Here is a 13581-nt window from a genome sequence, read left to right on the forward strand (position 1 = left end):
TAAGACTTAGATCAACTATTAACGAACGAGGTAGTTGAAGCTGCAATATCTGAGCTTAAAGGGGGGAAAACTGTGGGGCCGGATGGGTACCCAATAGAGTACTACAAAAGGTTCAGTTCATTGCTGTTGCCTCATCTCCTAAACTTTAATGCAGAGGCACTGTCGAAGGGAGCTTTTCCCCCTGAACCTTATTGTGCTACGATTGTGGTCCTTCCAAAGGAGGGGCTGCCCCAGACCAGTGTGCATCATATCGGCCAATTTCCCTCATCAATGCAAATATAAAGATATATGCCAAAATACTGGCAAAACATCTTACCTGTACGGTGGCGCATCTCATCCAGCTAGATCAGTGTGGCTTTATGCCAGGTAGGAGTACGAGGCACTGCATCTGCCGAGTTCAGGTGGCACTATCTCGAGGCTCACAGTCCAGTAGTCCATGACCCTGCTTCTTATTGATTTTTGCAAGGCAATCGACACAATCTCATGGGAATACATGGAGGTAATCCTACTACGTATGCGGCTGGGGAAGTGGTTCTGCCAAATGATCCGTATCCTTTATCAGCATCCCACGGCCCAGGTCTGGGTCTGGGTAAATGGAGTGCTCTCCCCTCCATTTCCTATCCAGCGGGGAACGCGTCAGGGATGTCCCTTGTCCCCACTGCTCTTCACGCTGGCTATTGAACCCCTGGTATGCCTGTTGCGGAGTAATCCTCTGATATGGGGCTGGAGATGGAGGAAAGGGGTAGAGGATAGAGTGGCGCTGTATGCAGACGATGTCCTGGTATACCTGGGGTATCCACCCACGAGGGCCTAGATACGTGGAATTATTGAAGAGGTTTGGGGAGATATCCGGGCTCCTAGTTACCACCAATAAATCAACACTGGTGGAGATAAGGGGGGATGTGGAGGGACGACTGTTGTGCCCCCAATTCTCAGTGCGGAGGAATGTGTTTAGATATCCGGGGATCCACATGTCCCTTCTACCCGAATTGGCTTGGGTATTAAACTTTTGGGGCTTATCAACACACTTGGAGCAGGACCTGCAGAGGTGGACTGACCTACCATTAAACCCAATTGGGTGTATTGCCCTCCTTAAAATGATGTGGCTCCCCTGCTACCTGTATGCCCTCACGCATTATCCCTATCAGAGACCAAGGGAGTGGTTCTGAGCACTCACATCTGAATTTACTAATTTTATGTGGAACGGGGGGTGACACAAAGTGGCCTTTAATACAGCCCGGATCTATATGTTTGTTATTTAGCTGCTCAGTTGGTACCTATAAACAACTGGTTTGTGGGAGTTGGGCTGACCCTGCGTACCAGCTTGAAATCCATGTGGTGGGCTTTGGTGGCCTGCTGGGAATGCTTTATGGAGGCAGGATTCCTGACCAAACAGCTTCATGTGCCCGGGTAGCTGTGGGTTGCTGGAGTGCGGCCCTACGATTAATAAAATGGGATCGGCGCTTTATTCAAATGACTCCACTGAGGCATGGGGGATGGCTACACCAACTTACTACACTTAAGGGGTTTCATTGCTGGGACTGAATAGGGATCACCTACTTTGGGTACCTACCAGTACAGATTGCGCAAGGCACAATTTTTTCGATACCTGCAGCTACAGCACACCTTGGGGGCCCATATTCCTTCAGACACCCAACTTCCTGACTATAGCCAGCTAGAGACAAAACTATTAACTGGGAAACTGGGGAAGAAAGCACTATCCCAAATGTATAAGTCATCACGTACGAACGCCCCTGATGGGTTTAACCAGCTGCAACAGAAATGGGCACAATGGGTAGGGGAGCTAGATGACGATGACTGGCGGGAGGCATCACTGGCCCCCCAGGGAACTAGCCATTTCAGCTATGCTGCGAATGATACAATTCAATTGCCTTACATAACCCCAGCAAGACTATCAAGAATGTTCGCCAGGACGCTTTTAACCTGTGCCAGGTGTGGCCTCCCCAAGGGAAACATTTCCATGTGATCTGGAGTTGCCCCAGTTAAGGCCCTTCTAGGAGGGTGTCGGTGAAGAAATAGCAGAGGTACAAGGGTGCCCTACAGACTTGAGTCCTAAAGTAGCAGTGATGGGGCTACTGGAAGAATTGGGTGACCCCAGAGCAGATCGGACATTCGTAGGGGTGGCATGCCTTGTAGCCAAGAGGGATATAGCTCGCATGTGGAGGCAACCCAGAAGTCCATAGTTGGCGAGATGGAGGGTGGGGATGGACTGGTGCGCGCACCACAAAAAACGAGCTATGCTGCCCGTGGGTGCCCGGAAAAACATGACAAAATGTAGGGGAGGAGGTGGACCTACCAGGGAGTTCTCTTGTAATGTATCATTTAATGTTGGTGGACCAGTAACGCAATGTGAGATTTCCTATGTAACCTTGGCTGTTGATACTGTTGGAGCACGATGTGTGTACACTGTTTCAGAATTAATAAAAATGTGGTTAAATAAAAAAAAAAAAGAAGACCTGATGAAGTGATGGCAAAGGCTTCCCTGCAGAAGCATAAGGGCGTTTTTGAGGGTCGACCAAATGGAAATTATAAAAAAATAAATTGAACCTGAGAATTTTTAAAGATATATATGCTACGTTTGGGAGTGATGTACAAAAAATTGCCCACGGTTGAGGAAAGCTGGCTTGTCAGCTAACAGTACTGATTAACATCAGGTTTGACTCCAAGGTTTTGTATGTGGGGGGGGCGAATGTAACACAGGGGGCTCATGGTGTCCTCCTGCACCCAAAAGAAAGAAGAGGCTAAAATCTGTACACAGAACAGCTGTAAGCAGGGCCTACTGATTCTAACATTTTGTAGTTGAGTTCAATTTGGTCTAGGCAGAAATCTTCATTTAATCGATATAGCCTGATAAGACCTCTTAGCGCAAGAAAGTACTGTCAATGCAGAGCACCCACAAGCATGAAGGTTCAGGTGGGAGGAAGCCCACTGGCCTCTCAGAAAGGTTAGTTTCAGAATGCCCTTTTTGAACAACTCTAATTCATTAAGGATGAGTACCACCCTTTGTGGAATTCTGAAATTGTCTAAGTCAGTAAGCAGGCTTAGCCTGTTGGCACTACTGTAAATGTGTTTTTTAAGTTTGGTGAGTGTAAATGTGGGGTATAGAGCACACCAGTCAGATAGCCTGTTCGTGTGTTGGATGAGATGGACAGTAGACACTAATAGCTTATTGAACACACGTTGTGAGACATTAACAGCTGTCAATTGCCCTTTCCATCAATATATGGTCTTGACTGTCTATGGCTCATAATTGTAGAACAATTACCATCAGTCAAAACAATCTGCTGATGGCATCAAGCACTGGTCACACCCAGAACCATGGGTGTAGAAACTGTGGAGGACGTGGGGGATTTATCCCCCCCCAGATTTTGGAGGTGAGGGGACACAGGGGACAAGAGAGGAGAGGCACAGGGACAAACAACCTTGATGCCATCCCTGTTTAAACTTCATTCATTCTTCAGTGCATTAAAAGCATGAGCACTGAAAACTAATGAAGTTTAAACTGGGTTGCTGATTTTTATCTGATTCAAAGCTGGCAATCCCTGTTGCTGGGGCTGCTGCAGCTTCCCTGACACCAAGGATTGTTATCTGATCTATGAGCTGGACTCCACTACTTCACAGGTCATTCAAAGGCCTTTCAAATGTAGAGAGGAGGCTTTGTTTTTTTAATTGCTTCTTGTGCCCCCTGCAACATGCCCCTCTCTTCAGCCCACTTGCAAGATGTCATTTAAGGTCTTGGTGGGGATGGATAAACAGGGATGAATGGCTCCATTAGCATATCTCTCCGCATTGACACATACACTGCAGTAGTACCTTGTCACACTTAAAACTACTACAAAAGAGAGTTTATGCATGTTTCCTTTAAAATATAAATGAGCAACACAGTTACATTTTACTATATTGGTATTTCTATAGAGCTTTCCTATTCCTTGTGAGTCCTAAGGTGCTGTAACATAAATATTTGACAGAGTATAAATGTCAATATCTTTTTTTAATTTTCTTAGCACCTTGAAACCGTTAATAACGTAAGACACAATTTAATCAGAATCGTTAATGAAAAAGTTATATTCTGTCATCAAGTTCAAAAACTGATATTATTTAATGGCCCAGCCCTACATGTCCATCCACTCTTCTCCTTCCAGGTAATTGTTGCATTTAGCAAAGTATATTATGAGTGCAATAGGCCCTGTTGCACTGTAAAGTGCATGTTGTATTTTCCTTCTATGGAAGATGCTTGGATAGGGATTGGATGATTTTTTGGGGCTTTTAACTGCATGAAACACTGGTTTGGCACCTCTGACGGTTGCTAAGTTTTAACTCATACCAAAATAGTACAAACGTAGGCCACAAGGCACTCTCACGCTTGCATCCATATATTAGAATCAGTCAAAACCAACCTTTCCTTTTCACCTCAAATTAATGCAAAAGAACAGCGAAACCACATGGTAGGACCACAACTCTGATCACCACATACAACATATATGCAACCTTTGGGCGTTAAGCCTGTACTAATGAGGTGAAACCTTTGCCCATACAGTATTAGGATTGTAAAAATGGCAATGTAATGTAGTAATACAATCACAAAAAGTGTCACATTATGTAGCAGAATTTGCTTTTTATTGCGGCATAATTTAGTCAATCCAGTAAAATAATTTGATCCTTCCTAATCTGTGGGCAATCCATTGCTTTGAGAGTAAACCTCAGTTGGTTATTATGGAGGTGGGCGTGCCAACAAAATAACAGGCAGAGCCAAGGGTCTGGCTTGCATCTTAGAACCCGGGCTTGAGCCAAGCCCTGAAAATATTTGCTATGTAAATCATACAACAAATATCACATAAAATATGGTAAAATATGGTAATGTCTTTTCAAAATTGTTTATTTCCTCAAGATGAAGCCTTGACAAGAACAAAGAGCATTTCAGCACTCCACCAGGAAGTACTTGTTAAAAGTGATAGTTTTCTATCACTGGTAGTCTCAACTCACATATGTGAATGTGCTCTCATTGGGGATAATGAAGGAAAAATAGTGTTGGTGAAATAAAATATTTGCCTAAGATCACACAGTTTAACTGGGCAAGCTGTGATTAATTCAACTTTTCTGGTTTCACTTTTTACAAATCAGCCACCAAATGGGTATTTATTTGTTCATCCTTATGTTAAAGCTTTATTTTGACCTCTTAGTGCATTTTCTTCCAGTTTTTGAAACATAGTGCAAACTCAAACCGAAGATTTTGAAGTGCTTTATATGAGCACCATTTACATTATAGAAGATCACATGCATTGTTTACTGGCATTGGGAGTTTAAGTGATTAGCCCAGAATCACAGGATGTTGAACCAATGCAAGACATGAACCTAGTGCCCCCAGTTCCACATTCATCAGCTCTGATTGTTACGCAACTTCCTGGGCAGAGAGGGGGGGGGGCAGCAGAAGCCAATGCTCGGCTCGTTATGGCTTTGAGGTCCCAACAGGTCCCCGAGCTGAGCCAAAGCCAGGCTTCCAGCTCAAGACTTACTTGAGCGTTCAGTGGCTCGCCCACTTCTAATTTCCAGACAACCATCCATGGTTTTTGGTGCAAAGACTGATTTACTTAAAATAAACATTTTAAAAAGTAGTTAGGAATTTGTGCCAAACATTTACACCTCCTCAAGGCAGGCATAAAGAATGAGTAAAGTTTTATTTTTCCCTAAACTTTTGGAACTTTATATATGTACAGCACTTTACAGAACACAGAGTGGTCAAAATATTAAACTAGGTTAAAGCATAGTACTTGTACAGAAGGATACCCTTACACTACAAAAACCTATGCTTGACATCAAACACACACTCATGTACACTAAAGTGCATAGCTGTGTGCACTGGCGCAAGGAAGACAAATGTGCATCAGTGCAGAGAGAGAGAGATAAAACTGGTGCCATAACTCTCTGACACCATGAAGCTTCAAATGATTCTATGAATTAAAGCCTGTACTGGCGCCAAAGGAGACCTTAGATCTGCTTATTATCCAAGCATCACCCACACTCATTTTGTTTGGCATACTTTACTTTATTGAATTTCTGGAGCATCTCACAAGCCAGGACCACATTTCTCATTGTTTCAAGCATGTCTCGACATATGGTACACTGTGTCTCATACAGCAAGCATTATGTGTTTGTATGACCCGTCTCCCACACACACTGCATCTCGTTTGTGCGAACATATTACACACACACACACTCCATCTGTTTTTGATGGCATCTCACATACTAGCCTTTCTCACATACTAGCCTTTATGTATCTCTTTTTTTCACATCAGGTTTTTCACAGTTGTAAAGCATCTATCTCCAATACACACACACTGAGCGTCTCATTTTGCGAGCATCTCATACATAAGGCATATTTCATGTCATGTTTACCTGCATCTTCAGCTTATCAGTTTGTGACCACTCTACACTTGTGACATCCATTTGCACTAATTGTTGTGTTTTATCTTTTGTGCTGTATCAAGTGCATACAGTGCCTCGATCTCGCCTTACGGCCACAAGAGAGCAAGCAATACACTTCACCTGGCTGTGGTTGTATCGAATCCTCACTCACCCTCCTGTGCAATGATAAAGCAAAATGTGATTTACCATGAACACATCATTGTTTAGTGGGGAGGCTAGGAATAATAATCAATCTTCCTGGTTCCACATTCCCCACAGCTCTGAAGTTATGGTGAGATGGGTCCTGAGGAAAATTCCCAGCGATTGACCTTGTGGACAAATGCCGCTGTTGGGGGCCTTATGCAAATTTGAATGCAATGCTTATTACATAATACTTTTATTAAAAAGGGAGAAGCTGGGAATATAAATCTTATAGTTCTTTGGCTAAAACATTTAATGAAGTGGTGCTGTCTGCTAATGCTAGTGAATTGCCAACTGGAGGTCTGGTCAAGGATATTTTAATAGCATTGTTTCTAAGTGTTTTCATTCTCTGAGATGCCTCTTCTAGAGGCCTGGGATAGAAAGTGGTTATTAAATAATGGCTACTGTAAGAAATTGGGTTTTTGATTGAGTGGGGTGAACCCCCTTCTAAAGCAACAACCACAGTCTTGGTCAGGGTGAACCTCAGAAGTCACTAAATTAACCTGTGATTAACCCTCTGGTAGCTTGGCACAAAAGCAGTCAGGCCTAACTCAGAGACACTGCACTCAAACTGTAGTAAAGTTAAAAGACAACAAAATGCAAACCCCATACCAATGTAGAAAACAAAGTAAAATGCAATAAATAAAATGAGACAAAAATGACAAACTCCTATCAGTAGAACTGAAGATATGAAATTATAAAGGTTTAAGTAAAAATAGCACCAAGAACCAGAAAGCTCTGTGGCTATCTGGTTAGTAGACCGAGACAACAACATCCATTCAGACTGATTAAGATGGAGTTTGGGATGGATAACGGGAAAAGGTTAGTCCCGCTGAAAAGGTTACCCCTTCAAAGTCATGCACGCAGAGTTCAAAGAATCAGGATTTCACAGGAGGACCTCTTGGGGATCAGGCACTCATTCCAGCAGCGACAAGCAGGGCTCGGGCAGGTCTAGGAAGGGTCAGTTGCAGCAGGTCAGTTTGACAGGTGTAGTGAGGCCCTTGGAGCTTGTTGTGTCCCTGTAACCCATAAAAGGAGGACAGCCACCTGACCATTAGAGTCACTCTGGTAGTCCTGGGTTCAAAGTGATGGTCCTCTCTCGTTCAAGTAAGAAGGCAGGCCTCAAGAAGCAGAGCAGTCCTCTGAAGGGCAAGGCAGGCCTCAAGCAACAGGGCAGTCCTCTGGAGAACAAGGCAGGCCTCAAGCAGCAGGGCACTCCTCTGGGAAACAAGGCAGGCCTCAATCAGCAAGACAGTCACCTGAGAAACAACTCAGGTCTCAAGCAGAAGGGCAGTCTTCTGAGAAACAAGGCATGTCTCAAGCAGCAAGGCAGTACCCTGGAGTACAAGGCAGTCCTTCTGTAGTTTTCCACAGTACCAGGAGTAGTTGATCTGAGGGTCCAGAATCTATAGCTGATGCCAGAATCTGAAGTGGGAGAACCTTCTAGGCTTCCCCCACATCTGATTCTGGAATTTCCTTCCTTCCCCTGCTGGACTCCAAGGGATCTGGGATACAATAGACTGGTGTCAAGGTATTTGTAAGTGTGCTGAGGCAGCCCCTCCGAAAAGTAATTGGGCCAAGGAACAGCTCCGTCCCTCCCTTCGTGCCAACATCTAGCTCCCCTTTGTCTTACTGTCTGGGAGGAATACAAAAAGGCCAACTGCCAACTACATCCAGTCATGTGACCCAGGACACCGGCTGCAGGCACCAAATGGCTAGGACAGGAAAATGCTGACTTTCTAAAAGTGGTATTTTCAGAATTGAGGCTTAAAATCCAATGTTAACATTAAAAATGGGTCTAAATTACAATTCTTTAGACCCCAAACGTGACCTTCCTACCTGGTCCCAATTGAAGTTATCACTTATTAAAGTAATAAGGTAACCCAATGTTATCCTGTTGGAGAGGCAAGCCTTGCAAGCCTCGCAGTAGTGAAAAATGAATTTAAGAGTTTTTCACTACCAGGGCATGTAAAACTTAAAACCACATGGCCAACATCTGAAATACATTCTACCCAGCCTTTGGGCTGTTTAGGGCACACCCTAGGGGTGACATGTGAATTAAAAATGAAGATTTAGGCCGGGCAAATGCTTTATTTTGCGAGGTTAAATGTCAGCTTAAAACTACACATGTTGGAAAAGGCTACTTATGTGGGTGGCACAATAGGTGATGCAGGCCCCCTAGTGGCATTTAATTTACAAGCCTTGGGGACATGTGGTACCACTTCACAAGGGATTTATACGTAAAAACAAAAAGTGCCAATTGGATGTAATCCAGTTTCACCCTGTGCAAAGAAGAAAGCACAGGCAGTGGTAAAGTGCACCAAGTCCTAATGGCCAACAAAAATAGGTTGGAGAAAACAGGACCGGCAAAGGCAAAAAGTTTAGAAGTGACCCTGTGTTGAGGGCCAAGTACAACAGATACTTATTGGTGTCCCATTGCCTAAGATGCTCCTAAATTCCAATTCACTAAGCCTTTATACAGCTCACTCTTAAAGAGTAGACCTTGACTCAGCACTCAGCAGGTCAACCCAGTCTCCTCTTCCTGTTACAACACCCTCCGCATGATCTTCAAGTGGATTCCTGTAGAAACCAGAAAAACAGTCACCCATGCCCTAGTCAGCAGCCGACTTGACTTCGGCAACGCACTCTATGCAGGAACCACGGGCAAACTACAAACGAAAATACAACGTATCCAAAACGCCTCCGCCCGACTCATCCTTGACGTCCCACACCGCAACCACATCTCTGCCCACCTCAGAGAACTACACTGGCTACCTGTATCGAAGAGGATTACCTTCAAACTACTCACCCACGCACACAAAGCCCTCCACAACACAGGTCCAGCCTACCTCAACGACAGACTCACCTTCCACACCCCCGTCCGCCAGCTCTGCTCCGCCAGCCTCGCCCTCGCCTCCGTCCCCCGCATTCACCGCACCACCACCAGAGGAAGATCCTTCTCTCACCTCGCCGCCAAGACCTGGAACTCCGTACAGCTCCAACTACGCCAGACCCAAGACCTCCTGACCTTCAGAAAATGCCTCAAGACATGGCTAGTCAACCAGTAGCTACCACCTCCCCCCCGCAGCGCCTTGAGACCCTGACGGGTGAGTAGCGCACTTTATAAATTAATTGATTGATTGATTGAGTAGCAACTGTGGGCAGTCAAGGTTTTGCTGTGGTAATAGAGGGATGGTGACTTCTTTATAGCATGATACATTATTCATACATTTTAAAATTCAATGAGTGATTGCAGCTTTGTCTTTCAAAAGACTGAGGGCTTATTGTAGAGAATGACGGCATGGACTGGAACCTCAAAAATAGGCACAGAGACAGGCACAAAACACCATTGCTTGCTACCAAGAAATTGACCATTTGCTACCCTCACCTCCGTTAACTGTATTATCAAGTATGTTTAAGTACTCTTTAAGGCCAGAACTTGTAGTCATACTTTGAAAAAATGCTTCCAAGAGAGAGCTTTTTAAAAATAGGTTTAGGGCCTACAACAGGTCATCTTAGTTATTCCACTAGCTTCTTTGAGGCTGAGAGAAACTTCATTGGACTCCACCAGTGAAAAACTTTGTTAAGGTCAATTATGTCACAGAAAAGACCGGATAATGCATTATGCAATATATAAAAAGATGTTGGAATTATCTGATACACAGACAATAGCAAAATATTTTGTTCTGCACACTGAATGGCACAAGAAAATATTTGGTTTTTCAAACATAAAATCAGTATTTTATTAGCAGCACAAAGAATGGTTTCTGATTAATCCAGATGCATTTTGAGGTTTATGAATGTTGCTAAGAAAATTGTTTATTCTTCCTTTTTTTCTCTCCCACTCTTGTTGCTTGGTGCATAAAGATGGAAAGGTCATGTTTTTTCACATATTTTCCAATTGCTTTCCATAATACAATTAACAATAAAGCATACCTAAAGACTGTGATGACATGCCCTCCTTTCTTGCTATTGCATTTCTGAAGTACGGACTGTATACATTTATCAAAGCCTCCTGCTCTTAGACAACTGGCACCCTCTATAGGGCCAATCAGAAGTCCCCAAGGCTGTGCTGTCTCTGTCCCCCCAGAAATGTTGTGTCTCCTACACGCCTGCCCAGAACAGTTGGCAATATGGCTGAATTACAGATTTAGAAGGTAGTTTAAGACCGAACAGTTTACTGGTGCCTGCTAGTCGTTATGTAGCCCTACCATGCCTTAGTGCAACCTTTGTCATATAATTCCCTATTCAATAGAATAATATACAAACATAAAGGATTAGACTTGGCATTCAATTGTAAAGTGTCCACCAAGATTTATAATCAAGATAAGCACAAGCTAAATGCGTTGAGTGTATTAACACTGACTTACATAAAATATTGCAGAACGTTCGACAGCTAAATGGCAATTGCAGGAGGTAAAATGAAGAAAGGGTAAACACGTAATCCCGCTGGCAAAAAAGATCAACATTCAGAAATATTCACCGCTTACTGTATACCTGAAAGCTTTGCCACAAAGGATTAACAAGCATTGCTAAACAGTCAACATTTGACAAGAAGAAGCAAATAATTAACAAAACGCAGTCATAATTTTGAGATCGACGACATTTTGTATGTCCATTGAAAATGAGGAAATCTATTCTACTTCCTCATTATTTCCAATTCTAAATTGCATCTTGCAAATAAATTGCCCCCCTGCGTCTAAAAACTAACAGCAAGGGAAGCGACGTTTCTGGAGAATGTTGCGAAGTTAAACACTGCAAAGGTCTTTCTGACTGGTTAAGGGGCAAGTATCCGCCCTCCTTTCCTTGCACAGTTTACTTTACCTGCCAGCAGGGTCTTCACATCCTCCGGGATAGCGGGGTGCATGGCGATGCTGTCAATTTACCAGCGTGTTTGAACCCGGAAAGCAGGAGGGCAGCTCGTACAAAAAAGCCAGCCGCATATACTTTTTTAAAACTACAAGGAAGAGCGATAGCGAAAAGGAAATGTCACAGCACAGAAATAATCGAGCCTTGTTTTTTGTTCCTTTCAGTTTGAGGAAGTAGCAGGTTAACAAATACTACAGCCCACACTCCTCCCCGCCTCCCCGGTTTTTATTGCACCACGTCACGTGTATCTCTTTACGCTGTGCTCGCTGCAAACAAATGCTTTGCGCATTTTCATTCTTTTCAGAGTAGAATATGCGGCGTTGCTCTTTCCCTATTTTTTTGTTACATATTTTTCTTTCAAAACTAAAGAAGACAGAAGGGAAAGGCCGTGCTTACGCAGCCTATGACCTTTCGCGTTTCATACTTATGCATCTTAAATATTGAACTGTCAGTGTTAGTGAATCTCTGATTGGTTAATTCCACGCTCTGTCATTTTCTGTCAACTAAACTGTTCTGTCTTGCTAACGGGGCTTTTCTTCTTCTACTTTCAATCATGCACAGTCAATCAAACAAAACCAATACGTTACAGCCAACAACACCTCAAACAGGAAGAATGCGAAATTTCCTAGCTATCGTGAAGGAAAGTTTCAATTCTATTAAGGACACGGAGGCGAGGATTATGCATATCTTTCTTCACTTTTTATTAATCAGCAAGTTCAAAGTTAAACACAAAATGAACAGAAAAACTACAAGTTCCATGAAGCCGCCGCCATGGTAACCAGTATTCAATGAGGTTCCTCCTTTCACGCTGGTATAAATATCCTCAGCTGCGACACACTTCCTCGACTTCACTGCGGAAATCTTGTTCGAATTAACTGGGTGTAGTCTGGGAACCTAAAAAATACGGTGAAATTAGGACCCAAACTGATAACTCAATGTCGCATTCCAATGCCAACAAAGCAAGAAAAAATATACATATGTTTTATAACTTGAATCACAAAATACAAGCCTGAGACTATCAACATCGTTTAAAGAAAGACTAGATACATGAGCAAATAAATAAATAAAATAAATAAAGAAAAGGTATACATGCAAAATATACCACCTCAATACGAAGATACAAGAGCTCGGGTGGGCAGAAGACTCGAGAGTAGTATGTGGGTAGGATAATCCTCGCCTCCGTGTCCTTAATAGAATTGAAACTTTCCTTCACGATAGCTAGGAAATTTCGCATTCTATAGCAGGACCGGAGGCGAGGATTATGCAAGTTCAAAGCTTACCCACCACCAGTGAGGCTGCCTTATGAATAGGTTTAAAGTAGAACTTCTTAAAAGTAGAGTCAGAAGACCAATCCGCGGCATGCATGATGTCTTCCAATCTACCCCCGACCTATATGGCCTTTGAAGCCATGGCCCCCGTGTAGAATGAGCACCAAAAACCTGAATATCAATACCTGCCTCAGACAGAATCCAACGGATCCATCTGGCAATGGAAGGAGAAGAAACCGCCTTAAACGGCCTTTTTATGGAGATCAATAATTGGTTTTCACCTGGAGGTCTATGATTCGCGGTTATTTCCTCATAGACCTTGAGACATCTAACCAGGCATAATTTTGGGGAGTCAGGAAAAGATGGATAGGATACTGACCTGGTATTATTCTTTGTCCTCCTAGAAATAGTAAACGTGACTCCTTCTGGAGTAAAGACACGGGCTGATACATCCAGGGCCCTGATATCTGACACGCGTTTACATGAAATGAGGCATAAAAGTATGGCCAATTTGGCAGACAACTCCTTCCGGGACAAATGCTGATTATCGTGCCAAGAGGCCAAAAGATTAAGGACTATGTTTACATCCCAGAGATTTGTATATCTGGCCTGAGGAGGTCTAGAGAGTCTAATACCCTTGAGGAGTTTACATATCCATGGATGTTCGCCGACCGGAAGGTTGTTCAGAGGGGGGTGACCTGCAGATATAGCTGAACGAAAATAATTAATCGTACAGTAAGCGAGACCAGATTCCGCTAATTCTGCAAGGAAATTTACGATGTCTGTAATACTGGCCCCCATGGGATCACGGTGTTTGCCC

At 43.5% G+C, this 13581-nt stretch overlaps 1 protein-coding gene across 3 annotated transcripts in view; it reads right to left on the minus strand.

Annotated features, from left to right (window-relative positions):
* The window catches only part of SKAP2 (src kinase associated phosphoprotein 2), a 433571-nt gene extending 421848 nt beyond the window's left edge, over positions 1-11723 (minus strand). For 2 of the 3 annotated variants that reach the window (XM_069211421.1, XM_069211420.1), the window contains exon 1: positions 11449-11701. In XM_069211421.1, the coding sequence (XP_069067522.1) occupies positions 11449-11491 (43 nt within the window). In that variant the 5' untranslated portion in view covers positions 11492-11701. Of the gene's footprint in view, positions 1-11448 lie in introns of all 3 variants that reach the window. The other variant, XM_069211422.1, reaches the window with a different exon arrangement.
* Positions 11724-13581: the final 1858 nt, after the last annotated feature.

Source organism: Pleurodeles waltl, chromosome 10 (genome assembly GCF_031143425.1).
Source record: "Pleurodeles waltl isolate 20211129_DDA chromosome 10, aPleWal1.hap1.20221129, whole genome shotgun sequence".
Taxonomy (NCBI): domain Eukaryota; kingdom Metazoa; phylum Chordata; class Amphibia; order Caudata; family Salamandridae; genus Pleurodeles; species Pleurodeles waltl.